The 25,547-nt window shown below is 39.6% G+C and overlaps 1 protein-coding gene and 1 long non-coding RNA gene across 2 annotated transcripts in view; one reads left to right on the forward strand and one right to left on the reverse strand.

Annotated features, from left to right (window-relative positions):
- Positions 1-1,145: 1,145 nt before the first annotated feature.
- On the reverse strand, positions 1,146-2,268 carry LOC131975437 (uncharacterized). Its single transcript, XR_009394723.1, has 3 exons — positions 2,159-2,268; positions 1,411-1,480; positions 1,146-1,278 (listed from the first exon to the last, which is right to left on the reverse strand). It is a non-coding gene; the product is annotated as an uncharacterized LOC131975437 (long non-coding RNA).
- Positions 2,269-6,781: 4,513 nt separating this feature from the next.
- Positions 6,782-25,547, forward strand: part of dock8 (dedicator of cytokinesis 8) — a 60,181-nt gene continuing 41,415 nt past the window's right edge. The window contains exons 1-5 of the mRNA XM_059336849.1: positions 6,782-6,960; positions 16,173-16,272; positions 21,059-21,234; positions 22,005-22,076; positions 22,654-22,762. Coding sequence (XP_059192832.1) covers positions 6,908-6,960; positions 16,173-16,272; positions 21,059-21,234; positions 22,005-22,076; positions 22,654-22,762 — 510 coding nt within the window. The 5' untranslated portion in view covers positions 6,782-6,907. The remainder of the gene's footprint in view (positions 6,961-16,172; positions 16,273-21,058; positions 21,235-22,004; positions 22,077-22,653; positions 22,763-25,547) is intronic.

Below are 25,547 nucleotides of genomic sequence, written 5' to 3' on the forward strand. Positions count from 1 at the left end.
CAGCTACATAAAAACAAACAACTACATAAAAACAACAAACAGCAAAAATTAGGATGGCAAGGTCAAACAGAAAAGGCTAATCTAAACAAATGAGTCTTGAGCTGTAATTTGAAGGTGGAGAAAGAAGTATGTCGTGGATGGTTTGTGTGAGAGAGTTCCAGAGACGGGGGGCTGCACGACTAAAAGCTCTGGACCCCATTGAAGAGAGGTTAGCAGGAGGAGTAGTGAGGAGCATGGAGGAGGAGGATCGGAGGGTCCTGGACCCTCCAGGACTCTCCGATCCTCCTCCTCCATGTAGGTACATGTAGGTGTGAAGGAGATCAGAAAGGTATGGAGGAGTGGAGTAATATAACCGATGCAGATACTTCCAAACAGGTGAACTACATTAGATAATTAAGCAATTTACATTCCAGCAGGCTCCACTGCATGAATATAAAATGCACAATGGACTTTGTGGCTGGGGAGAGGGACGTCTGGAATGCCCTGCTTCAGAGCCGACCCAAGCCTCCATGGGGCCCTAAGCAGAATTCGATTTTGGGGCCCTCTATTTCTGCCAATAATATTGGTTGTTGCTCATTAACACACCTACTATAAATTCATTCGGCTCTGGCAGTGTTGTTTACATTAACCTTTTTCCAGCCTGATATGTCTTTACACATCTATGGGGGTGGCCCAGTTAATAACATAAATAATACCAATGCAATAATAATACAAATAATACCAATGATTGAATGATGTCCAGGGTGTCACATATGGTTTTTATTCTCAAAATGTAGCATATTCAACTAGAAGAGCGAGCTAGGGTCGATTTACACAACGTTCCAAATGGTAAAACATTATTAAAAAAAACTATATTATATATAATTTAGTAAAAGTGTCATATGGTTTATTATTTTTGGCTTCAAAAAACTGCAACAGCATTGTGTGAAAATAAATTGTAGTGCAAGAACAACAATAAAGTGCAACAACAAATAAAATCACTTAGAAATATCTATATATATCATATAACAACTTTACTTCATGAATAAGTCAACCACCTCCGCTTGACTTTTGCCCCATTGACTAACTGTCTATGGTGGCAATATATAATATATAATATGTATATAGTGGCATGCCTTTTGGGGAATGAAATAGTTCTCGTTAATAGGCAGAGGCCCTCTGATCACCTGCTCAGTCCTGTCTAAATCAGAGAGGAAAGAAGGCCACTCAGCTGGGTCAACGTGAGCTGATGATGATGATGAAGATGATGATCCATGGTACCAAGGGGACGTTGTGGTGCTGAGGAAGTGACCAAAGAAAGACAATGACAGACAATATGGACATTAATTACAGTTTTGGACATAATTATTAATCTCAGAAAAGTTCTGCAGTATAATGAGCAGTTATAAAGGGTGTTTACTGTTAACTTACCAGGTAGATCAGCTGTGGTTGCAGACACGGAGGGGACAGTGGACACAGAGGATGGGGGACAGACTGAGCTCTGTAGATGATGGAGATGGACCTAAGATTAAATACATACTTACATATACACACATATTAATGAGATATTTGACAAAAATGAATTTCCCTCTAGGTGCAATTCTGATACTTATAAATTAAATGTATAGTGTATGGTGACAGTCTTTCCCTCACCTGATGCTTTACCCACAGTGGAGCCTGAGGATGTAGACTGGCACTGGGCTGATTTGATTTGCTGATTTTGATTTGAAAGTTTAACAACTCCTTGGGAAGTTTCACATATCTTATGAGTTGATGTGATAAAGAATATGTTTATTTTACTCACAAAAATAACCATGCTCTGCAGCAAACAATTTGTGCAAACAAGAAATCTCAAACTATAACTAGTAGCCCGATGCAAAAACATATTTCTAGCATCGCACTTGCTAGCAAACGAGGTGACGTTTTAATTAATGATTGCTATCAAACGTTAGCAAAAACTTTATTTTGAAGCAGAAATATATAGGACCAACCCCGAGAATCAACGCAAAGTTAAGCTCAGTAGTCCTCAAGTCAAATACAAACATGTTAGCATGACTAGTGTGTATTTAACCGGCCAGTTAAAAGACACATTTCCCTCGTTTTTAACAAGTTAATTTGCTATTAACGGCTACACAAATCTCTTTGATAGACAATCCATTACCAAGCCATGAAAACATACCTTTATCTTGGCGTTTTTTGTCCTCCTCCTCTTTCTTCCTCTTTCTTTTCTCTGCCACTGAAGGATATGTCCTTTTTGCGATAATATTTTGCCTCCAATGAGGCAAAATATGAGCAGTGCGCACTGCGCACTGCACGGCAGGCCCACGTTACCGGAGCAGCGGAGCTTTGACATTATAAAGAGAGGCAGTAAAAATCACTAGTCCTACAGCAGCAGCACTCTGTTGACATAAAATAGTGTTTTTGTACAATCATTTTTTATTTTTTTTATTTTTTATTTTTTATTTTTTATTTTTTATTTTTTATTTTTTATTTTTATTTATTTATTTATTATTTTTTTCCCCAGCATGCGGCTCCGTGGCACTTCTGCGCATGCGCGGCCTTTCAATTCTTCTGCGCATGCGCGGCTTTTTGGCACTTCTGCGCATGCGCGGCTTTTCTGCACATGCGCAGAAGCGCTGAAAATCCGCGCAAGCGCAAAAACGTTGAATACCCGCGCATGCGCAGAAACGTTGAATACCCGCGCATGCGCAAAAGCGCCACATGCCCGCGCATGCGCAGAAGCGTTGAAAAGCCGCGCATGCGTAGAAGTGCCACAAAGCCGCGCATGCGCAGAAGCGCCACGGGGCCGCGCATGCGCAGAAGCTCAGGAAAAAAATATTTAAAATATATTTAAAAATAAAAAATATATAAAAAAACATTTATAAAAAAATTAAAAGTTAAAAAAATAATGATCATAATTTAAAAAATAATAATAAAAAAATAAAGAAGTAAAAAGGACAGTGTAAAGTATTCAGATCCTTTACTTCAGTAAAAGTACTAATACCACACAGTGAAATAACTCCACTCCGCTCATTTAAACTACCTAATAAACTTTTAAGTGGTTTAATTTATAAAAATGGGTAATCATTTTAAATGTATCATGTTTTTCATTTTAAATCTTGACCTGAAAAGTAACTTAAGCTGTCAACTTAATGTAGAGGAGTAAAAAGTACAATATATGCCTCAAAATGTAGTGGAGTAGAAGTATAAAGTTACATAAAATGTACATAAAAGTACCTCAAAGTTGTACTTTAAGTCCAGTACTTGAGTAAATGTACATAGTTACTTTCCACCATTGCTACCTGCCTCTTCTAACTTATACATATCAGTTAAGAGTCCTCCTTCAGACACTGTATGAGGATTAAAGGGATAGTTTGTGCATTATTATACAAAACTTGGTACAATTATTGTCAATGCCCTCCTGAGGATAACCCTCTAAGGTTTTATTGATCGGCCCCTAGGTGGCACTGTGGTGGCAGTCTAATTTCATATTTGGTACCGTGGCCACACTATAACACTTTAAGGCAATGAAATTCATAGGGGTGGTATAGACTGGCCCCTGTAACGCACACACCCCGACGGCAGCATGCCCCGACACGTGTGTACTGCGAGGGCCCGTTCAGTACTGCTTGCAGTCCTAGTTGTATTAATTACTGCATTTTCTAGAAATTACAGGCCCGTCATACTGCACCCTTTAGTAGTGATGCAAAACATGTGTCAAAGGTTTGTTGTGCAACACCTGCAAGAGCATTGGTAGAAAATGTCTCCTCCTACAAGTTTTTTTTAAAAACATGGGTTAGTTAAAGTTTATTGACAGGTTTACCACGCCCTTGATTCAACTTCCTCAAGCACGCCTGTGGTTTGTGGTGGAGGCTCTCTATTTACCTCAAAGCATTTATATCTTTACTTTGTCACAATTTGATACCTGCAAGAATGAACTTTCTTCACAGCAAAACAATACAAACAGCAGAGAAGGTAGGAAACGGCTTGGTTGCCGAAGGTGCAAGAACAATGAGAGAACTGACAATCAAGTATGTGATAAGAAGCTGTGTCATTTACAACATGTTGACTAATGTTGTTAGACTGCTATTCATGCTGACACTCTATCTATGCTTTATCCTGTCCTACCTGCTTTAAAGTACAGCATGTGAGTTAATTTCACCTGCTATAGTCTGACAGCACCAGTTGACTCTCCATGAATGTCTTTCAGACCACATGCCTTCAGGTTGTACTGCAGACTTTAGTTAAAAAAGAGAGGATAAATAACCCTGATCACATCACAAGGGTTGTTATCTAACACTTTTAGAAAGTTCCCTTTCAGGGCCAAAAGCAACAATGTTAAAATAAAATTGTGAAACAATAAATACATTTAAAAAAAAACAAGAAACCTCTCATGAGTAATGTGATCTTGATGTGCAAAATTGCTGATTCTGCTTTAAAGTCCTCCACTCAAAAATGTGTTTTGCCTATTGCTACTCCACTTGGATGTTTGAGCTTCACTGTGCAGGATGATGTATGTGCAGAGGTTGACACTAGAAGGTTGTTTTCACATTTATTGTTATCATTCAATGTCCCGTATGCCAAAAGTGTCCCATGTATTTCTCTTTCTCTTCTTAAAGAGACAGTCATCACAGTTCAGGTTAAGGTAAGGATTAGGGTTAGTTACTGGACTTGAAACTGCAATGTCTGTCACTGCAGGAACATATTACTCTTTCAGACAGTGAATACAGACAGCCTGTAGGAGAAAAATACAGTAGAGTATGTAAACATGTTCTTGTCTAATATTATTAATTTACTTTTGAACATGTATCTTTATTGGGTTGTTTATACATAAGAAATTTACATTTAAAAGAACATGACACCCAGTTTTATAATATTAAAAAATGATAACAATAAAAAAAATCAATAAATACATAAAAAAGTGATGCCAAGATTTTTATATATTTGATATCAGTGCATCCTCTAATATTGTACATTATTTTCTCCAGGGAAGGACATCAAGTCTTTTAATTGAAGTAGAATACGACTGTGTTGACCCTGTGTTTACCATTTTTTAAAAGCATAATATTTTGTGACATCACAACTCGTTAGAAATTCAAGTATTAGGCTGTTTGAAAATGTGAAACTTTTGAGTGAAGTAGGACACATCTGTTTTGGCAGGAAAACTTTTTTGTTTTCAGCAATATATTTATTGAGTTTTGTTTTACAAAACTGACACAAAGATCACAAGAAAAATACAGAACAAGCAAACATACAAGAACATGACAACCAAAGGTAGCATCATTTAAGAACAAGAGTCCTTGAGGATCCATTCAAAAAAGAGTACATGAGTATAGAGCAAATGAACACACACCGCCTACTTCCATCTTCGTAACATAAATCGCCTCCCAAACTCTGGAACTCACTCCCACACTCTGGAACTCACTCCCACCGGACATCCGAAACATTGACTCCTTCCCTCAGTTCAAATCCTCTCTCAAAACCCACCTTTTCAGGATAGCATTCTCACTATAGATGTCATGATGTTTTTACTAGCACTTTTAATTGTTTTGTCTTTGTTTTGTTTTGTTATCTGTTTGCTCTTGTTTTAACTTGTAAAGTGTCCTTGAGTGACCTGAAAGGCGCTGCTAAATAAAATGTATTATTATTATTATTATGAACATAAGTATAAATATATAGAGGGTAAAATTATTCTGCTCTAGGTTCGTTTATTAAATGAGCCAGATTATTGTTCTTAATATAATGCATAAAACGTCCCCATACTCTTTGAAACACCTCTTGTTTATTCTTAAGCGTGTATGTAATTCTTTCCAGGGACAAACATAAAGCTAATTCCTTAAACCACTGTGATATGCTTGGTTTACCAATGTTTTTCCATGTTAAAGCAATCACTCGTTTCGCCTGTAACAAACAAAAATGTCCATCCTAAGATGAAGGTGAGCCGTTATCTTCTCTATCAAATATACCTTTTTCACTCTCTCCTGCCACTGGGGTATAGTAGGAGGGATTGGTTTTAACCACAGGAGAGTTATCATCTTCCTAGCTATTAATAATAGGACATGTAATAGATACAGCTTCCTTTTTTCCCATCTTCCCAGTGCTACTATGATATAAAATTGTGGGGTCCGAGGTAAATCAATGTTAAATACATTATTCTTTCTGAATCCCTTCCCAATAATTTGTCAACTTTGGACAGTCCCAAAATATGTGTGTGTGGTCTCCTATCAGGTGACAAACCCTCCAGCTCAAATGTGTTTTACTGCTGTCAAATTTGGAGCTTATGGAGGGGGTTCTAAAAAATCTCACTTTTAGTTTCTACAGTTAAACGTTTAAAATGAACATTTGCATATTTGTTATTCTGGATTTTTCAGTGAGTGAGTTCATGTAGCCCATTATTAAGATTTTTTTTATGAGACAATTTAACTTTTTTTTGTAAGATTGCTTTGGTATATGTCTTAAAAGTCTTAAAACTGTATTTATTTGTTCCATCTGTTCCCACTGTCCCCTACTATTATGGGTATTTTATTTTGACTCATCAGACACAGGATTTGGTTTCTCTCTCACTCACAGAGAGAGAGAGAGAGAGAGAGAGAGAGAGAAGAAAACTGAGACTGCTTGTTAAGTAAACCCAAAAGCTTATCTCGGCAGCGAGGGAGCGCACGTGTCTCATCATCCAGCCTGTCCCACCACCATCCCCTCCCACCGCGCGCTCTCTCTCTCCCTCTCTCGCTCTCGCTCTCTCTACGGGATGGCTCAAATCAAATGCGGAAGTTTACACCCAGGAAAGCTGCTGCCGCCACTACCAAGATGAGTGTTGACATGACAGTTGAGCTGTAGCGAGGGGAAGGAGCGGCGGTGACAGCGAGGCGGCGAGACCGCAGGAAAACACCGGAGCTAACGCCGCTGAACCGGACTTCAAGACCCGCATATGGCTTCTCTGGGCAGCGCAGAGCGACGGGCTTTCGCTCTGAAAATCAACAGGTAAAGTGTTCCCGTAGGTTAGCCACAGTTGTTTTGGTCTTGGGCTGAGTTTTAGAGCTGAATGTGAACTCTTGGCACCTCCTCAGAGATATGGGAGGGAGCTCTTTCTGCCTTGACAGTTGGAGGGGATTCAACAGTGGAGCAGGCAGCCACATGTTGTGAATGTTAATACTGCAGGTTAGTTCACTCTGTCCGGAGGAAAAAGGCAGCCTGGAGGATAATAAACTTTCCTCTTACTTATACTCTAAAGAATTATTGAAGGACATTCTACATGTCTGATAATGTGGCAGCCATGTGATCAATCATAATGAGTAGGCCAGTTTCTGTCGTTATTTACATAATCTCTGAAGCTTCAACACTACATTGAAAAATCTGTACTTCATCAGTCATTTCCTCCTCACAAGGATGCTGATTCTATATCTAGTGTTTCTGATATGATCATTTCCTGCCATGTGTAAGGTCTGACCAGCCCTTAGAGCTGCTCTCAATGAGGAGGCATGTGGTCACAGTTCCTGCTCTGTCACTGGCCAGGTGTGGAGGAAGTATGCACATGGAAGTCTATTGTGTATCATGCCTCCTCAGTAGTACAACTCATTAAAACAAATACACTAATGCTTCCTATGATTAGCAGCACAGGCATATAAAGCTTCTCCAGTACAGTGTGTGCAGGTCAAACTGAGTGGCTTGTTGAATATTTTGTGCTTGATGTTGCAGCAGCATGCACGAGGGTTCATTCACATAGTGGAGTTGGAAAGATTTGTTGTGATCGAACACAGGCTGTTGAATGATGATGAGGCAAATAGTTTAACCTCACATTTATTTTTAATTGTCGACAAGCAGCACTGTTTTAATCCCCTTTGTTCCTCTTCTTAAAGCCTCAAAAATCTGTTTCCTTGTTTTTGTTTTCTGCAGCTCTTACAAGCCCTCACAAGTGTACAATCTAAAAGTAATGTAATTTGGATAAGAATGAATACTTAAATATCAAATAAATACATTTTCTTGCGTAATGAAAGACCACTGATGCAGTCATACAGCATTTCTCAGAAAGTGGTTTAAAGTAGGACTGCAAATAACAACTTTTTAAATTATTAATTTGTGTGCTTGCTTTTTTCTTGATAAATTGCTTTGTCTATAAAATGTAACTATACAGTAAAAAAATGGCAACCACAATATCCCAGTGCCCGAGAGGACGTCTTTAGTAACTGTTCAGCTTAAAATGATATAACACACAGAAAAGCAGCAAAACATTTGTAAAGCTGAAACCAGTAAATGTTGAAAATGACGATTCATAGATTATTTGAGTAGTTGTTGATTTAATGTCTGATTGTTTCAGCTCTAGTCTGAGGCATTCTATTGTTTTTTCATTTTTTTTTTGCAAGTGTGAAATATTCACAACCATAATAAAAGCACCGTACTCTTGTTTTAAATAGCTAGGAGGAATTGTAGATCCTTGCTGCGCTGTGCAGAGCAGAGCTGAGCTCAGCTGCTGAGGGATGTGAGGGATCCTGGGTCACAGCCTGAATCCAGTGATGAGACAGCAGAGGGGCCGCTTAGAAGATGCTGCGCTGTAGCAAAGCATTGTGTAGTGCGTGTCTGCAAAGTGTTAAACAGCACAGCCAGCATGTGATGATGCAAGAGACAAACTGACACTCACTGACAGTGTTTTCTCAAACTGTTGTTTTTAACATGAAATCAATCTACACTGACTCAGCAACATTGGATGGATATTATGTATTTTACAGATATCTCACAATAACAAACTTTTTTATTAGGTAGCCAAAAAATGCAGGTCATTTTAGGTCTGATGCCAGGTAATGTGATAAAGATCAGACAGATCAGCACTTTGGTCTGTGTGATTATTTTAAGCATCTTGACTTTATTATGATAGTGACATGAAATGCAATGATAAAGAAAGGTGAATTAAGGCCCGTTTCCATCAACTGGTTTGGAGAGAATAACCTAAGCTGTAGTGTAGTTTCTTCAGAAGTTGCTGCTATCGGCTGTGTATGGCTATAATCCATCAGTAAACGCAGGAGAAGTAGAGGTTGCAAACAGGAAACAAAATGCAGATGAAAATAGGTGAATGGAAACCCAGTCTTTATTAAACATCCACATGGTCAGCCTGTTTCTACTCCTGTGTGAATTAAATAGTTGATAAATGAAAAGTACTGATATTTTCTGATTTCTAAGAACTTTTGTGCAAAATCAACAAAACCAGGAAAAAAAGAACAATTATTTCTGATAAATTTTCTGATAAATTTGAGTTGGTGTGTGCTCTTTACTCTCAGTTTAGAAGATGTAGTTCTGTATTATGATATCTGATTTTATCAAGATATCCACTGAAAATACAATATGTAGCAGACTGGAAAACCTGTTACTTGGCCATCCAACGAATACATCCCATGTTTGTGGAGGTGTTACTTCAGGGTTAAATAAGGAATATTGTTGTGTTGACCCCTAAATATTCTATATGTGCTCATGAGCAGTTCCTGTCTCGATCTCTTTATCAGGATGGAGTGTGAAGGAAATCCTGCACACTGTGAACACTGTGTCCCTCTGGTTTCACTTCGCTTTTTTTCTTCTTTGTCGCAGTTTTAAATCAGGAAATGTGTGTTTCTTCATAAGCACTTGAAAAGGGGAATGGAAAAAAAGGTTGGTCAAAAATACAAAACAGTGGAAGTGGACTGAAGGTAGCTGAACACTTAATATTAGAACATGTTACTTACTAGCAAATAGTAACAGGTGTGAGGACAGCTGTGGACGTGGGGCCTCTGTCGTTCAATCCTCCTTAGTGGCAGGGGGATCCAGATTGAGTTACATGTGATTTCCTGCGGGCTCTGGTTAATGACATCTGTTAACCCTCGTGGCTGTTGGTGGGCCATTTAGTGATGGGTTGGGTATGGTGTCAAAAAGACACATTGCTTCCATACATTTTTTGATAAAGGCTTTCTCTGTGATAGAAGCATTCAAACTCAGCTAGAAGTTGTCTTTAAAGATTCCTTCTTTTCTTCTGGCTTGAAGCCACCCGTGACCCAAGTCCTGCCAAATAACTGCTGTGTTTGTGCGTGCCTCCCTCTGACAGGAAGCTGAGCCGTGATGCTGCTGATAGCACCAAGGCCCATTAAGTCTGGAGACATATGATAGTATGAGACACACAGAAGGGGCATCCCTTTGGTCTGCTCCCCTCCTCCTGTCATGTACACCACTCCACTCTCTGTTTTCCTGTTTCTTTTTGGCTCACATGAGGGAGAAAGCAGAAGGGCGAAGCTAAAGGAGCCACCCACCTCTCCTGGATTGACTTGATAATAATGGTGATAATATGGGGATAATTGTAGACTGGCTGGGTGAGCAGCATGCCTGGTGGGAGTCATGTCATGAGGAGTAAATACTAGGGTTATCATTGTTTTTACATTTGAAGCATTTATTGAGGCTTTCAAATGAGGCCTTCAGTCTTCATATTGTGGCATGTCATCTCCCTAAAAAAAAAAAAAATCCTCAATTTAAATAAAGAGATTCATCAGATTCATATGTTGCAGCCTGTCACAATATCACTAACACCAGGCGGAGAGTGACAGATACAGACAGACCCTCAGTTAGCAGCTGTGGCACCTCAAATTCAACCAGCGCAGAAAGAAAGTTTCCTGATCCGGTTTAGAGTTGGGATCCTGCATCAGACCCCCAACATTTTGGTTCGTGCTGGCTAAGTTCAATTTGCTAAAGCGGCTAACTGAAAATCCATCTCCAGAGCTGCCCTATGATACTACTATAATACTGTGTTTAAACTAAATGATTCGACAAGCAAACAAAAAACACAATGAAAAAAAAGTCTAGCATTCCAATCTTTGAATTTCAGCATCATGAAAGAAGCTTCAAAAGATCCTCATAGTAAATTCAGAAAATTCTGAGTTAAAGTATAAATTTGGCATCTGGGTAAGCTATTTATAAAATAATGCAGCCATGAGAAGCATTGCAACTGCAGTTTTTAGAGCAGGATTCAATTTTAGGAATGCTTGGCCAATGATTCCAGAAATGCTGACAGAAACACACACCATATGCTCACACAGCAAGTGCAGGCCTGCCGTAGACAGCATGATGTGACAAAAAGAGGCCAACCTCTTTCTATAGGGAGGGGATGATGAAAGGAACCCACAATGAGACCTCCTGCCTCGGGTATGAGTCTTGAGACCTCACCCAGCTTTTGTTGCAGGTACATATTTTAAGAAACACACCTTTAGCATGCTGCAGTATGTAATTGTAATGTGACAGAAGCATGAAACAGCTGTTTGGTAGCTGATGATATCCACATTAAATGAGTTTTTTCTAGCTTGAAGTCTAACAGCATTACTGACAGATTAGAGGTATGTTTGACAGCTCGTAAATACTTGAAATAACGAGGTCACACAAAAAGCTGCATTATCAAATCAGATTTCATTCTGATTAGTGATAAAACATTTTTGCCTTTTGTCCTTTCTTATGATCTTTTAATAAGATACAGTTTTTTTTAATTTCTTATACAGAATGATTTACTGAGCACAGTGTGACAGTGGACACAAACTCAGTGGTTATGACAGTATTATAACCATCAATATGTGAAGGAAACCATTAATATATTCCAGTTTTACAGCTAATAACTATGAAAGTCTGGCCAATATAACTTTACTTATATACTCATTTTCTGCATCCAACATAGCTTTGTTGTCTAGTAATACTACTAGTGAAATGAGTTATCATTCAAAAGTGGATTATTCATTATTATACTAATCAGTGCTATGACATGGCATGTTAATGCTGTAGTTGTTGTAATAGATGTGCATGATGTGATTTATGATATGCTATACAAAGCTTTTAATACAAACAAACAAAACGCAGCGTAACGATGCCAAAAATGTGCTGAGTCCTGACGTGTTTTAACAGTGTGCCTGATGTGTCATCAGAGCTGATTTATAGCTGGGGTTTGCTGTCAGCTGTAATTCTGGCTCTACATCGACTCCCCGGTAGCAGCTGTTCAAAGAGCGCCGTCCTCATCAGTGTTGATTACCTCTTCTAATAATATCTCATGAAAAAAGACAACGGAAACTGGTAATTATTGGCATCAGGCTTTTTTTTTTGCTTGGAGAATGCTATGTTAATAGGAATTCAAATATCCGATCTCAAAGAGAAAGCCTTTATCGACATTTTGCAATTGATTTTCAGTGCATTTGCTTGATCTCAAGGCCTTGAAACTTCTTATATAGTGACAATCAGTATGTTTACATGCACACAAGGTTACTGGAGATCAGGTAACACAGAAATTCAGATAATGCTAAACATATATTGTGGTTGCTGGGATATGGTTAAGCTCCATCAAGCAGTTTGGTGATCAGATTCCACCCCTAACCCGACCATGGATGACCTCTTTGGCATGTATTTTAGTTATATACACTGTATTATTACTCACTTATATACTTATGTTGTATATTGACCTTTAACATGAGCCATGACTGAGGCAAGATTGTCACAATACCCACATTTTAAACTAGATGTGATACTAGTTCAATACCAGGGCAAAAAGAAAAAAAGGCACACAAAATAAGATCATTTGGTATTTTCTATACTGTATTGCGTGGATATTGTATTATTTTTATATTGTGTTATTTTAAAGGTGATACTGAAACAGTATCAATACTTTTGACAACCATAGACCAACTCAGTTCAAGAGTGTGTTCAAGTTGTTATCACTGTGCTGTAGATATCTACCTCAGCCATTGTTTTAAATCATAACTTTAAGATATTTGGGAGTCACTTGTACATTGCTAAATAGAAAGGTAGCCTAAAGTTGCAGCCTACACTGAATTGCTGATGCAGGGTTTGCTCAGATTTTATTTAAGAACAACATCATCGCTGAAAGAGTGGTGTTGAAGAATATGCCTCTCAGTATATGCCACTGCAGTCATTCTCCGAGATGTCGGATCTGAACCTCTGTGCCCCGATGAGGCACACAAGCCTCAGAAGCCTCTTTCAAGACCAAAGCAGTCAACTTCAATAACAGCTGTTTTTACAGACAGGGCCATAGCTGTAGTAGACAAGATGGTGTTACCATATTTTAGGGCTGGGCAATAATTAAATATGATAATTTATCATCTATGAATGGAATTGTATTGTGATGAACTACATCAAGATGGGCAATATGAATATATATATATATCAACCAAACATATAAACAGTCCATTTTGTTATTGCAAATCGACTTTTTATTTATTGAATATTCGGATATGAAATGACCAATATAAAAATATAAAGATTTTTGACCATATCGTCCAACCCTACTATGTTTCAGTCTTTTGACCCTTCACCATTAACCTTGAACTTTATGTCCTCTCAGCTAAAAGCACTGCAGGTTTTGTTGACGGTCAAATATTTGTCCCCTTTAAGAAGTAATCCCTTATAAGAATTTTTGAATTGTTCAGTCTTAGTGGATTCACTAAAAAGTCATTATCAGGATGCTGCTTTATACCAGGCTTATGACACAAGCTGATTTTTCTACCATTACACCAGAATCACCAAAATCCAGGGCTTTGCTTTTTGTCTTCCAGACAAGAGCAGCTTTGGTTTTATGTACCAACGGATACCAAGACACGGGCCAGTTAAAGAGAAAGACAGATGCTGTGTGCTTTGACAAGCTGTTTGTCTACTAGTGGTAAAATAATGTCTGTTGGGCTCTTCTGGCAAAAGCTGATTACTGTTTTACTTGCCCAGTCTTTTTATAGACAGGCGCTCAATGTGTGTCAGTGCATGCAAGTGAGCAGACAGAATGTGTAAATGCAAATATGACTTTATATATACATTGTATGTTCTGTAAAAGTATGGGTTGGTATGCATGAGCTTTGTCTCTCCGGTGGCAATGAAAGATGTAGAGGGAGGGCACATATTAGTGGTGAAGTGGCTGTGGGCTCAGTCTGCACAAAGGGAAGGGCACGTTTCTTTTGAAGTCAAGTTATGAGGAGGGTTTACAGGGTTTAAATTGCCTTGGGTACGAGCTCAATACACCCACCAGACAATCTGACCTCAAGCAAGAAAAGGCATTCTTCTTTGCAGCAGTATATAACATCAGATTCATGCAAATCTCAGGGGCAGTCATTCTCATTTCAAAGTGAAACTTGCTGAAACCAATGTGACTCAACAGGAGCTGCTGAGGCAGAATAACTCCAGCCTGTCAATTACTCCTCTCCATAAGAAAATGTGGTGAGTTGAAGCTGTGCCATTCCTTGTGTTGACCTGAAGCTGCCTGGAGCTTTAGTTTCTTACCTGCAGCCCCTTTAAGCTCCAGAGGCTTATGTGATTTGACACACAGCATTAAAAGGTGTAACTCAGCACATTCCTTTTAGACATTAGCGTAAAAAGTCAGTGGCTGTTTAAGACTTTAGGTTGTTGATGCTCAGGTGCAAGATATAGTGCTTATGTGAGATCTCTAAACAACCAATTTTTCATGTGCAAAACCTGCTTAGTGCAGGGTTGTAGTTGTACTAAGCAGCTTTCAGTGTTTGTATATGTGTGTGTACACCTGTGCTGCTCCTTTATCAGGCTCAAGTCTACTCTGTAAGGATATATATATACATTGAGAACTGTGTAGGTTAACAGTAACTTTGCACAAGTTGGAATTGCATAACAGCTACTGATAAAAGAGTGAAAGTTGATAATGTGGCCAAGCACACCCTTGCCTGTGGCAGCTCATTGTGGTAATATGCATGCCTATGTATGTTGTAATATGCTTAATCTGGCTTTTATTTCATTCCATTTGAGGCCATGTATTTCTGTAATGGTCATTCTTGCATAGTTGTGGATTTGGAAGTGACAGTGGAGGAGCTATGTGTTTAAATAAAATGGCGCTGCACTAGTGGACTTTGCTCTTTGTGTAAATTTGTATACCGCTCTCCCACCCATGCCTTAACCTTTACTGGCATCCAGTTATTGTATTGACTCAGCATGTTATGTGATTGACAGGAGAGAGGCGGGAAAGTGTTATAAACACAATGTGCATGAATGCCAGGCTCAAATAGAGAGCTGTTTTCTTCATGCTGCCCCTTTTTTAAGATGGAACTGCACATGAGCAAAAACACTTGTGTGGAAATGAAATATTAAGCAGCTTTAATTCTTGGAAAGCAAACAGGTTTGGTGATTCAGTGTCGCTGCTGAAAACATTTACAATATTTGTTTTCAGATGTTTGTATAAAGCTGTCTCACAGACTCCACATGCTTCATGACCCTGCAGCCTCAGTGGTTTGACATGCTGGCATTCCTCCACTGCAATGGCGTTTATTGGTTTGTGGTGGTAATTAGTAACAGGACTGTCGTAACAATGGCTATGGGGAATTAATGAACCCATGAGATTGACCACAGGGGAAGCTACCGGGAATGTGACCCATTTACTTAAGTCTCTGCCCTCTAACTCTTCCCTGTTTGGCAATATTAGAGTAAACTCTTTTTGACACGAACAGAAATACATACAAATATGAGCAAATTAAACACGGCGTACATACAGACACAGATAGTAAACACACATACACATGCTTCTACACACAAAACTGTCCTTTCATCATTAAACCGCAGAGAATAAAGCAGTCATTGTGTAGAGTTTGGTAGCGCTCAAATGATATGGTAGATTAATTACAAAGAAATGGTGCGTTAGCTCAGCGTTGCATAGAGATGAAATGTGGGGAACAAATTGGGACACTGGCTTTGTTCTTGTCATCCTCTGTTCTTTTTGGAGAGTCCTACACACACAAACACAAACAGACACACCATCCCCATATATTTGAATACTACTCCATTCCTATGTCATGTTGATTTCCTGCTCGGTCTGACCCTTAAATCAGGACACCATATTTATTCCACTGTCTGTATGGCTGCCAGCCTGACAAAGCCTTTACACAGCCAGCAGAGATGTGCTTGTGTAGAGAGCGAACAATAGTTTGAATGGAATCACCATGGCTGACCAATTCAAACTAATCCAAGTAAGGACAATGGTGGAATTGCTGTTGCATCTCTCATTAAGATACACTGTGTGCATGTTGGTGGAATTGAACAAAAGGTTTTACATGAGGTTTTCAATTCCTGTGTTTTTTTTAAATGTGAAGCATCTAATAGCACATAAATATGATATTCTGGTCTGTAACTGTAAGATTTCTGAACATAAAACCTTATGAATTTGTGTGTGTTTTCATGTTTTGTTTCAGGCACTCTTCTGCAGAGATCAGACGAAACTTCAGTGGGAGCTATGGCTTTCAACACAGCCGAACCAACTCCAACGCTTCGGCCTCAGTGTGCCTCACTGTGGTGAGTTCCATTTTCACTTGGCAGATATTGTCCAATATCAAGGATATGTATCTTTGATTGAATTTCAGGTACTTAGAGCTGTAAAATATATCAATATTACACCATATTGTGACAGAAAACTAGATAACGTCTTATATTTTCTTGGTTTTAAAGGCTGCATTACATTAATAGAAGTACAAGTGGTGATATTTTCTGAACTCTCTGACTGTTCTAGCTGTTCTTTCATTTTGCTATACCCACTTAATCATTATATCTACATTACTGAGAATTATTTATCAAACATCTCACTAGGTGACTACCTATATAATTGTCAACCTTACAATACCGTTGCAATATATATATCAAGGTATTGGGTCAAAACTTTACTGATATCTGATTTTCCCCATATTGCCTAGCCCTACAGTTACCTAGAAAATGGGTTAGTGGTTATTTGCATTTGAGCTACCAAGTGCTACTAGCTTCAGGCTGGTTTCATAAAGTAAAGTTGGCAATGTGAGACATTAATTTACTTAAATAAAGTAAAAATACAGCAAACTTTGCAAATGACAAATTTCCCTTTAAGGTACATACTTGCTTATCCAGCTATCTAACATGTACAGTGGGTTAAAGGTAAGTAACCAAGATAAAAATTTAACCCATTTAAAGAAAAAAAAATCTTCAAGAATTCAAGGTAAAGGAGCATGAGTAATTAATATACAAATTGTGATTTTAAGGGTGAAGTACTTCTTTAATATTAGTGATATAATGCTGCAGTGGTTGTAGAAATCTTGTGACTAGAAGGTCAGTGCCGTGGTTCCCTCTAATGCTGCACTCACACAGCTTTAGTGTTTATGCTTACACCACCAAAGGGCTATAAGCATTATCTTCTTCACATCCTCTTTACTGTCATTAGAGCTGAGAATGTCTGACTCAGTGTGATGTGTAGTTTCGAAGATTATAATTTGAATGATTTCTGCAGTACAGTAACTTACTGCTTTTGAATAAAAACCCCAGCTCTCTGCATTTCTGCAAAAGAACTGGGCTTTTTTTTTTTTTTTTAGGAAGAATCTTTCTTCCTCTAACAATAGATGAGATGAGAACTTAGTCATGGCTTAACATGCTTTTGTTAAAACCGGGCTGACACTGCCTGTTCTTTGATTATACCGGGTTTAAAAACCTAGTGTTCCTTAAATTTGCAGAGAATTCAATACCATTAAGTCAGGTTGTTTTCTCGACTCTTCAGCTGAAGCCTAGCAGACAGTTAGTGATTCCTCCTCTCTCAAGTGAGCAGACAGAATGATGCACAGTAATCCTTTGCAGGGATTTGTTCCCACTACACCCTTAGTCTCTCTGTGGTACCCTCTGAACCTCTGTCTCTGCCTCCCAGATTCATCTACTCCTCTGTCAGTCTTCCTGCCTTTTTTTTTCTATTTCTGTCTTCCCCTCACATTTCTTCTCTCTCTGCCGCCCTACATCTCTTCTCATTTAAAGTTTTCTAAAGCTCTTAGGCGCTAAGTCTCCTGACATATCTGTGTGCATGACTAACTGAGCTGAAGCCCTTTGATACTTACCCAGTGAGTGATGATCCTTGAGCTTGTCAGCTGACAGGGTTTGAGGAGGAGTACTTGGGCCGTCCATCCTACGTAGCATGCAACACGGTTAATCTCTAACCTGCTTGGGAAATGGGTCAGTGCCTTGGCTACGGATAGGCACTGGATGGGGCCTGTTACCTTGCAGCTTACACAGGCAAATCTTTAATATGGCCGGATTTGGGATGCGGGAGAGGGGTTTTAATACTATAATCTCCGGGATGATAGTTTCCCATTATTCAGCAGTGGCGTCTAGCACACGGATGAGGCAGGGATGTTTGTTGAGGGGAGGAAGGGATGTTTGTTAGTTGTGACGCGGATCACTTTGTTGATGATCACAATTCTCCCTCTCTATTACTCCACGGCTGTTTTTAGTGCTTAATATGAGGAATGTTGACTGATCGGTGTTACAGCGTTTAATATACAAATTGAGAGATTAAGAGGAAAAGCTGCATGTGATTTTGAGCATGTTTGCAGCGGCTGTATGTGTGTGTATATCAGTTGCGTACACGTGTGCCTGTAGTTTCTGTTCCTGTCTGTTGAAACACCGGTTGATGGAGGGACGCCTTGCTCGATGTCACTTCCTCTAACGCCTTGTGGTTACTTCAACTCTAAAGTGCAAAACACTTTGCCTGAGCGCTCAAACTGCTGCCAAACACATCTTGTTGGTTCTAACCGTCAGGCTGAACTTGAATATTCATTTTTAGCTATAAACGCCTCTTCCACTTTTGTTATTGCTGATTGCTTCCTCTCAGATCTACTGGACTTCCTAGCTTCTAGGAATATGACGATAAATTCAAAGAGGATCTATGTGCTGCGTTGTGGTTTAATTTCAACAAAAAGCATTCAGCGTCAGTAGGTGCACACTGTAGGTCCCCATATCCGGAGTGCGCCATTTTGTACACTTCCTTTTTATGGTGCAGTTTACAGCAGGGTAAGTCTCCAAACTCCGTTTGATCATTGTGCTGTCCTTTAGTGAGACTTCTGAATTAAATTAATGGGGAACTATATTTTCTTAAGTATTGTGGTTCGGGTGAAATATGGCTGTATTTTGCAAGGACACTGTTTGACTTTTTCTTTACATTTCTGTTTTATGGCTTTGCTCACATTTGTCAATGTACACTGAGAACAGTGATGTTGCTAGCTGGATACTTAAATAAGCATCTAATAGTTATTTATATAACAGCTAGTGAACTTAGAAATGTGTAGTTTTATCAAAAAAGCTTCTTTTTATTTATTTTTTGTTGCATGTGTTTGCACAGAATTTTTTCAGATGTAGATTGCAATGCTTCCTACGAGTAAAAACAGTCTCCATGCTCATAAAAAGATGCAAAGGCATCATTTTTATAATCACTAATGATGAGTAAGCCGATAGAGAGTCTGGCTTTTGATTTGGCAAGGAGAGGTAGTTTCTTGCCCGCTCCTGTCGTGACTCCACAGAGCAGCAGGCACTGATCAGAGAGGCATGCATAGATTTGCATTCATTTGTTTTTGTTAGCCTCCATACTGAACTGAGAAAAGAGGCCGTGCTACAATGATTGTTTGAACTTTGAGGCAGAGAGCCGGAGAAACGCACATATGGAGAAGGCTGCCATTGTTGAGACACTGTTGAAGTTGACGCCTCCTCTATACAAAAGGAGGAGTTGAATGTTTCATCTATACTGTAGACCTGTCATTTAACATAATAATGATACTGTTCCATCTGGCTGTCTGTGTATTCTTTACGTCTTGTCTTGCATGCTAATACTAACCCATGTGGTACAAGTTGCTCGAGTGCTCAGCAGAGCATATTCCTTAGGGTGGACTGATGTGCAAAAACATGTCTGAAGGCAAATGGAATTTGCTCTGCTTTTAAAAGTTGAGTACAGCAGTGACTCATCTTGTTGCTGCAGTTATCGCTACCTCTTCTGTGTGTACATATTATTATCTGTATGCTGGTGGCTGACTTTGCTCTTTATTTTTGTTTTTTCTCTCTCTGCCTCCTGTACGCACACTTTGGTGCGTCTTTCGCACCCTACCTGCTTGTCATGCAAATGCTTTCAGTGTGTGCACGATTAAAAATATTCTTTTTGATAGTGCAAAGGCACATTTTCTCTCTTAACACAGCGTGCATTGTGTATATTAGGAGACTTTGAGAAGACATTTCCCTCCTATTATTAAATATTTAGGAACCTTTCAGTATGATATTGTGCCATAAGTGTATTTTGAAGCTTTTGCCTCCGTCAGCCACAGCCTGCTGACTGTAATCAGACTGGAGGTCTGCCCAGTTTGCTGCCACTTTTCACAGAAACACCTGCTCCATGCAGGTCCCTTTTGTGGTGCTCGGCTGGCACCACAAAAGGGACGTGTGTTATCTCATCACTTGTTTTTTTTTCTTCCTGTGGGCTCTTTCTAATGATGAAAAGTGTGTCTATTCTTCCCCTTGAAGTGCCAGTGGGAATTTGTCTCATTGTGTGCACTGATGATTTGAACAATATGTTCTGATTCCAAGACCCAAATGAAAATTTCAGCCCGTTTGCACTGTACTGTACATAAAAGTGATTACAGCTTTGCCTTTGATCTGCTGTAGCTCTGGAGTGGAGGCTGATAGAGTTTCTGTCTAAAAATAGACTCGGAAAAAAACACACAAAAAACCCAACATTGCTGTCTCACACAGGCCAGTTTGTTCCAGTTTCTATTTGTGTAATATTGTGCTCAAACCTTTTGCTCCTCTACAGGTATGAAGTATTAGCAAATAGTCATGACTCAACATGCCTGGTCCCGACTCCCTTCTTATGTTTTGTTTCTCCTTTGTACTATTCACATAGTGCAGAAAAATACCAACTTATCAATCACCTGCTTTTTTCCCCCATAAAGAATGAATCTAAATGGTTGTTTGCTTGTTATATCTTTCTATATGTCATCAGACAATAGTGACAGATAACCAACCCATAACCAAAACAAATGATGTCTTGGTTAGGACTGCTCGATTATGGAAAAAAAATATTTTGAGCAATATAATATAGACCAAGACTATTTAGGAGATTTTGTTAAACATTAAATATAATTCAATTTAAACACAAAAATGTACTGGATCAAAATAAATATGATCAACTCTGTGATAAACATTAGTGCACTTCCACAACCTACTGAAAAATAAAACAAAATTTAATATGTAAAAATGAATTTTGGTGCTGTGTGTCCTAATTCTTCCTTTCCTCCTTCTTTCCATTCTGCAGCCTCAGTCGTATGAAGCGGTCGAGCCCTTGGACCTGGAGGAATTCCTGACGTCACAGTTAAGAAGTGGAGACTCGGCCCTGATGCAGGAACTCGGAGACTTCCCTGATGATGACCTGAAGGTGGAGCAGGTGGAGAGGGAGTGTCGCACTGTTCGACACTCTGTCCCTGAAGATGGGTGGGTCACAGGATGTCTGACATTGACCACTGAGGAAACCACACACTCTTACCAAAAATAATGCTCTGTGCAATTCAATTGACAAACTTTTAGAGCGGTTGGTTAGAAAAAATGTCCAGAAGAGATAGAAATAGTGAAGAATAGTTACAATAGATAGTTGACCCCATTCTAAGGACTTTGCTGAGTCAAGTCAAGTCTATAGACTGATCTTCAGCTTCAGAACAAAGTAACCCTGAATGAGTTAAAAAACTGTGGTGAAATCTATTCAGAACTGGTTCTCTGTGTGCAAATGTTTTATTTGATCATTTTTAATGTTACGTCATGCCTTGAGAGTAATTGTTGAACTTCTGTGTTGCTACTAATCTAGCCAGGGACAAACCTGGTTAAATACATTTTAAATAAAATAAAAAGAAGCATAGATTCAAGACAAGTTGAATGAATACTAAAAATCTTTATTTATTTACTAGTTCATTAGGTGTGTAGAGTTAAAAGATGTTAGCTGGGATCTCTGGATCTTTGGAGAATCTATGCAGTTGCACAACAAGAAGCAGTTACAATGTCATAAGGCAGACAAGTTTTTTAAAATTCTTTCAATGTTGTCAGGGTTAAATTATTTTGCCAATGTGCTATCTTACCTCATTCACTTGTCCTGCACCTTGACTATGGATGACAGATAAAGATAAGGGAAGAATGCAAAGATCTCAGTTGTCTGTGAATGTTTGCATGTGAGAATGTGTGTCTTCTTATCCTCCTTGTCCTTCTCTTTGTAGACCGGAGTTGGAGCCACATGTGAGAGACTGCGTAAAGAGTTATATTCAGCCGTGGCTTTTGGTCACTAGAAGGTAAATTGTCTCCTACAGTAACATAAAAGTTACAGTTTGAGTATTCATGACTCTTAGAGTGCTGTAGTATGTACATGCTGTTGGGTTTCAAATAGAAGCCTTGACCGACACATTAAAATGACAAAACTGAATCTATTTCTGGAATTTAGAGTTTAGAAATGGAAAACTAGATGTACTCCAAGTTGCACTATTTAAACCAAAGATCCCTTAAATCACAGAAATAATGCTGTCACTGGTATCTTTGATGCCACACTGTGCAACAGGTGCCAACTGTCTGGGAAGTTAAATGTGTCTGTGAAACAGGAAACAAAAGGCCTGGGAGAGCCTGATAAACAGTAAACACATGGATCTCCTGTCTGATACATTGTAGTGCTCGCTCTATCTCTCTCTCTCCCAAACACACTCACATGTAATACACACTATATGCTGTGACTGTGTTGTGTAAGGCTCCTGTTTCTGTTGTTATCTAGTGTGATTAGAAGTGCAGAGGTGTATCAGTTGTAACCATGCATGTTGTTTTTAATGTGTGTGTGGCTGTCTGGCTCCTTGACCTGTCTGTGTGTCTGTGTGTGTAAAGGTGCCAGGGCGATGGCTGGAGTGCGTATTCGGAGCGAGCAGGCCTACACAAACTTCTTCGGAAACAGACCTTTGAGTCCGACGTCGAGCCAGAGAACCAACCGAAGCCAGTAAGAAACACAAACACACACAGACACCACCTGACTATTGGTTACCCAATAAAGGAGAAGTGTTAGCCTTCTTCAGAGTCGGTCTTGTGCAGTATGGCATGCAGCATTGCCACACTGAGACAATTCTTTACTTATTTCCTTCTTCAGTCAGTCCTGTCCTTGACGAGTATTTAGACCTGTCTTTCTGCTGTTGTGATAGTCTACTATTGTGTATCAGCACTGTTCCATCAGATCTTATTCTACATGTTGCCTCCCTCAAGGACAATATGTTTTCGGTTTAGTTTGTTGTCTGTTTGTCAGCTTTATGGAATTCCGTTTACGGAAAAACTACTGGCCTGATTTTCATGAAACTTGGTGGAGGAATTTAGCATGGGTCAAGGAAGATGCCACTACATTTTGTAGCAGATCTGAATCACACAGCGTATATACGCTATACAAAAATTTCTCACTTTTGATAACACTGTTGACATTGGGGCATAGCTCTGCTCCTAGCTGTGGAGCTCCTGCCAGAGCTCCTCCCTTCTGCTCTCCAACTGCAGGTTGAGGCAGCATTGAAGCCGGATCTGAAACCGTCCCTGTCGGGCTGGTTGCTGCCGGAAGCCCCGCTGGAGTCTGAGCTAGAGGCGTTTTGTCTGATTTTGTCAGAATCCGTGCCAATGACATAAAAACAAAACATAAAGAGAAAAAGCCGATAGTCTTGTTAATGGCCTTGTTTGCTTATGTAGGTCACATAAAGCCGTCATATTAAATTGAGTGTTTAATAACCACTTTAAAGTAAAAAATTAAAAAAAAGATAGAAACAGCATGATACAACACTTCAGTTATTAATTATTGCACTTTATAGGTGCTGGTAGGTGAATGTCAGCTGTTTCCCTTCTTTCAGCCTTTACGATAAGCTAAAGTAAGCTAATTGCATCCCTGCTGTTACAGTTCTTCAAATCTAAATATCTGCAAGAAAGTGCCTTTCACAAAATGCCAAACTGTACTTCTTAAGCAGGACTACAGAAAACCCTTTGTCCTTGAATGCCAATATGTTGCACTTAGTAAAAGTCTCTTTTGTTTGGGTAAGTCCATTAAGTGGCAGCAGTATTGCAGTCCATACTGATCAAGGCTTGAGAGAGACAACAATACAGGATGTGAACTGTGAGGCAGGAGTGGGAGACTGGGGTGGCGGGTGCTTTAATAGTGCACACAACAGTGTTTTGTTATTCCTATCACTCTTTCCACTGTGACAGTGGCTCTTTTAAGTTTACCCAGTGTGCCTTACACAGAACTGAACCTGAATATTATACACTCTGACTCCTGTCACCTCTGTGTGTTAAGCCAGACAGTCAGAGAGATGTTGTGGTTAAATATGTGATATTTACTTTTTTTCTATTCACATTTTTTAAATCAGCAGCTTATTTCTGCATGCCTCAGTCCTTTACTTTCTTCACGGATCCCTGCCTCAGTAGTTGACTGATATTGTTCAAGCCAAGTTCCCATCCCCTCTCTCTCTCTCCTCGCTCCAGCTCTTTTGTCTCATAGTGGCCAAATCCCAGCATCAGGCAGTGACAGCCAATCCAAGTCCCAGTTAGCGCCCCTCCCAGTCTCTGGCTGGTTACCCAACCTTCCCTCACCACCAGCCAGTCTCACCAGCCCCCTCCTGTCTCCCCATCCTTGCCAAATCTAGTTAATCACCCAAACCAAAAGGCCCTTATTACCACTGTGGGCTTCCCATGAGCTACATGCCAGAAAAAGTGTGACAGGGAGGGGAAGAGAGGCAAAGAACAGCACCATTGTCCCCTCAGCACTTAATGGGTCTCTTCTATGGTCCATTCTGGTGTAGCAATAGCCCTGGGATCATGGTGTGAGCCTCAACAGGGTGAAACTTCACCAGGGTGGAAGCTCGGTCAGTCCTTGCCTGTGGTGTGGGAGCAGGGATGTGAGATTGAGGGATGATGGGAATGAAAGAGACAAGGAGGATGTAGCATGGGAGCTGGGAGGTTATGCTCTGCCCTGTAGCTGAGTCTGAGTAATTCCATATGGTGCCAGTGCCAGCTCGCGAGACCTCTTACTGATGGTCAGAGGATGCTCCAATCAGTTAACGTTTATGTCAGTTTATCTGAGGGGGAATTATAGGTTCTTCCTAGCTCTGGATATGTTAAATCAATGTTGAGATAATGGGCTTTTGTACTTTACTTTAAGCCACAAGTGCAAGACAGTTTTAAAGACTCTTTCTGTTGCCTTTGCCTTCCTTTCCAAAAGGAGGGAGACTTTTAAAGATGGGATGAGTTGATGATAATGCCTGAGTTTGGATATAGAGGTGGGAAAGGTTGGTGGTAGCAATACATGGACATTTCCTAAATGTAGAAATCCTGTATATTCCAACAAAAACAGCAGAAAACAAACTGGAGCAAACAGAAGCCACAGGGCAACTTAAACACACACACACACACACACACACACACACACACACACACACACACACACACACACACACACACACACACACATTTAAATATGTACAACAGAAGCCTGAATTTTCTGCCAGAATTTACTCCTTACTCTATAAAATCTGAAGATACAGCAACATAACGCACTGCTATATTAAGTGAGTTAATTTAAAGTTTTTTAAGGATCATTCCTCGGCCTGGAGCTCGTTTTGTCCAACAGGCCTGTGCTGCTGCTGGCAGGGCATTGGATGTCAAAAATATGCAACATCTAGCAAGCTTGGTTTCAGGGCTATTGTGGCTTGGGGTCAGCGAGTCAGCTCTGCCGTTTTTACTGCTATCATTTTTGTCTG

Source organism: Centropristis striata, chromosome 7, assembly GCF_030273125.1.
Source record: "Centropristis striata isolate RG_2023a ecotype Rhode Island chromosome 7, C.striata_1.0, whole genome shotgun sequence".
Lineage (NCBI taxonomy): Eukaryota > Metazoa > Chordata > Actinopteri > Perciformes > Serranidae > Centropristis > Centropristis striata.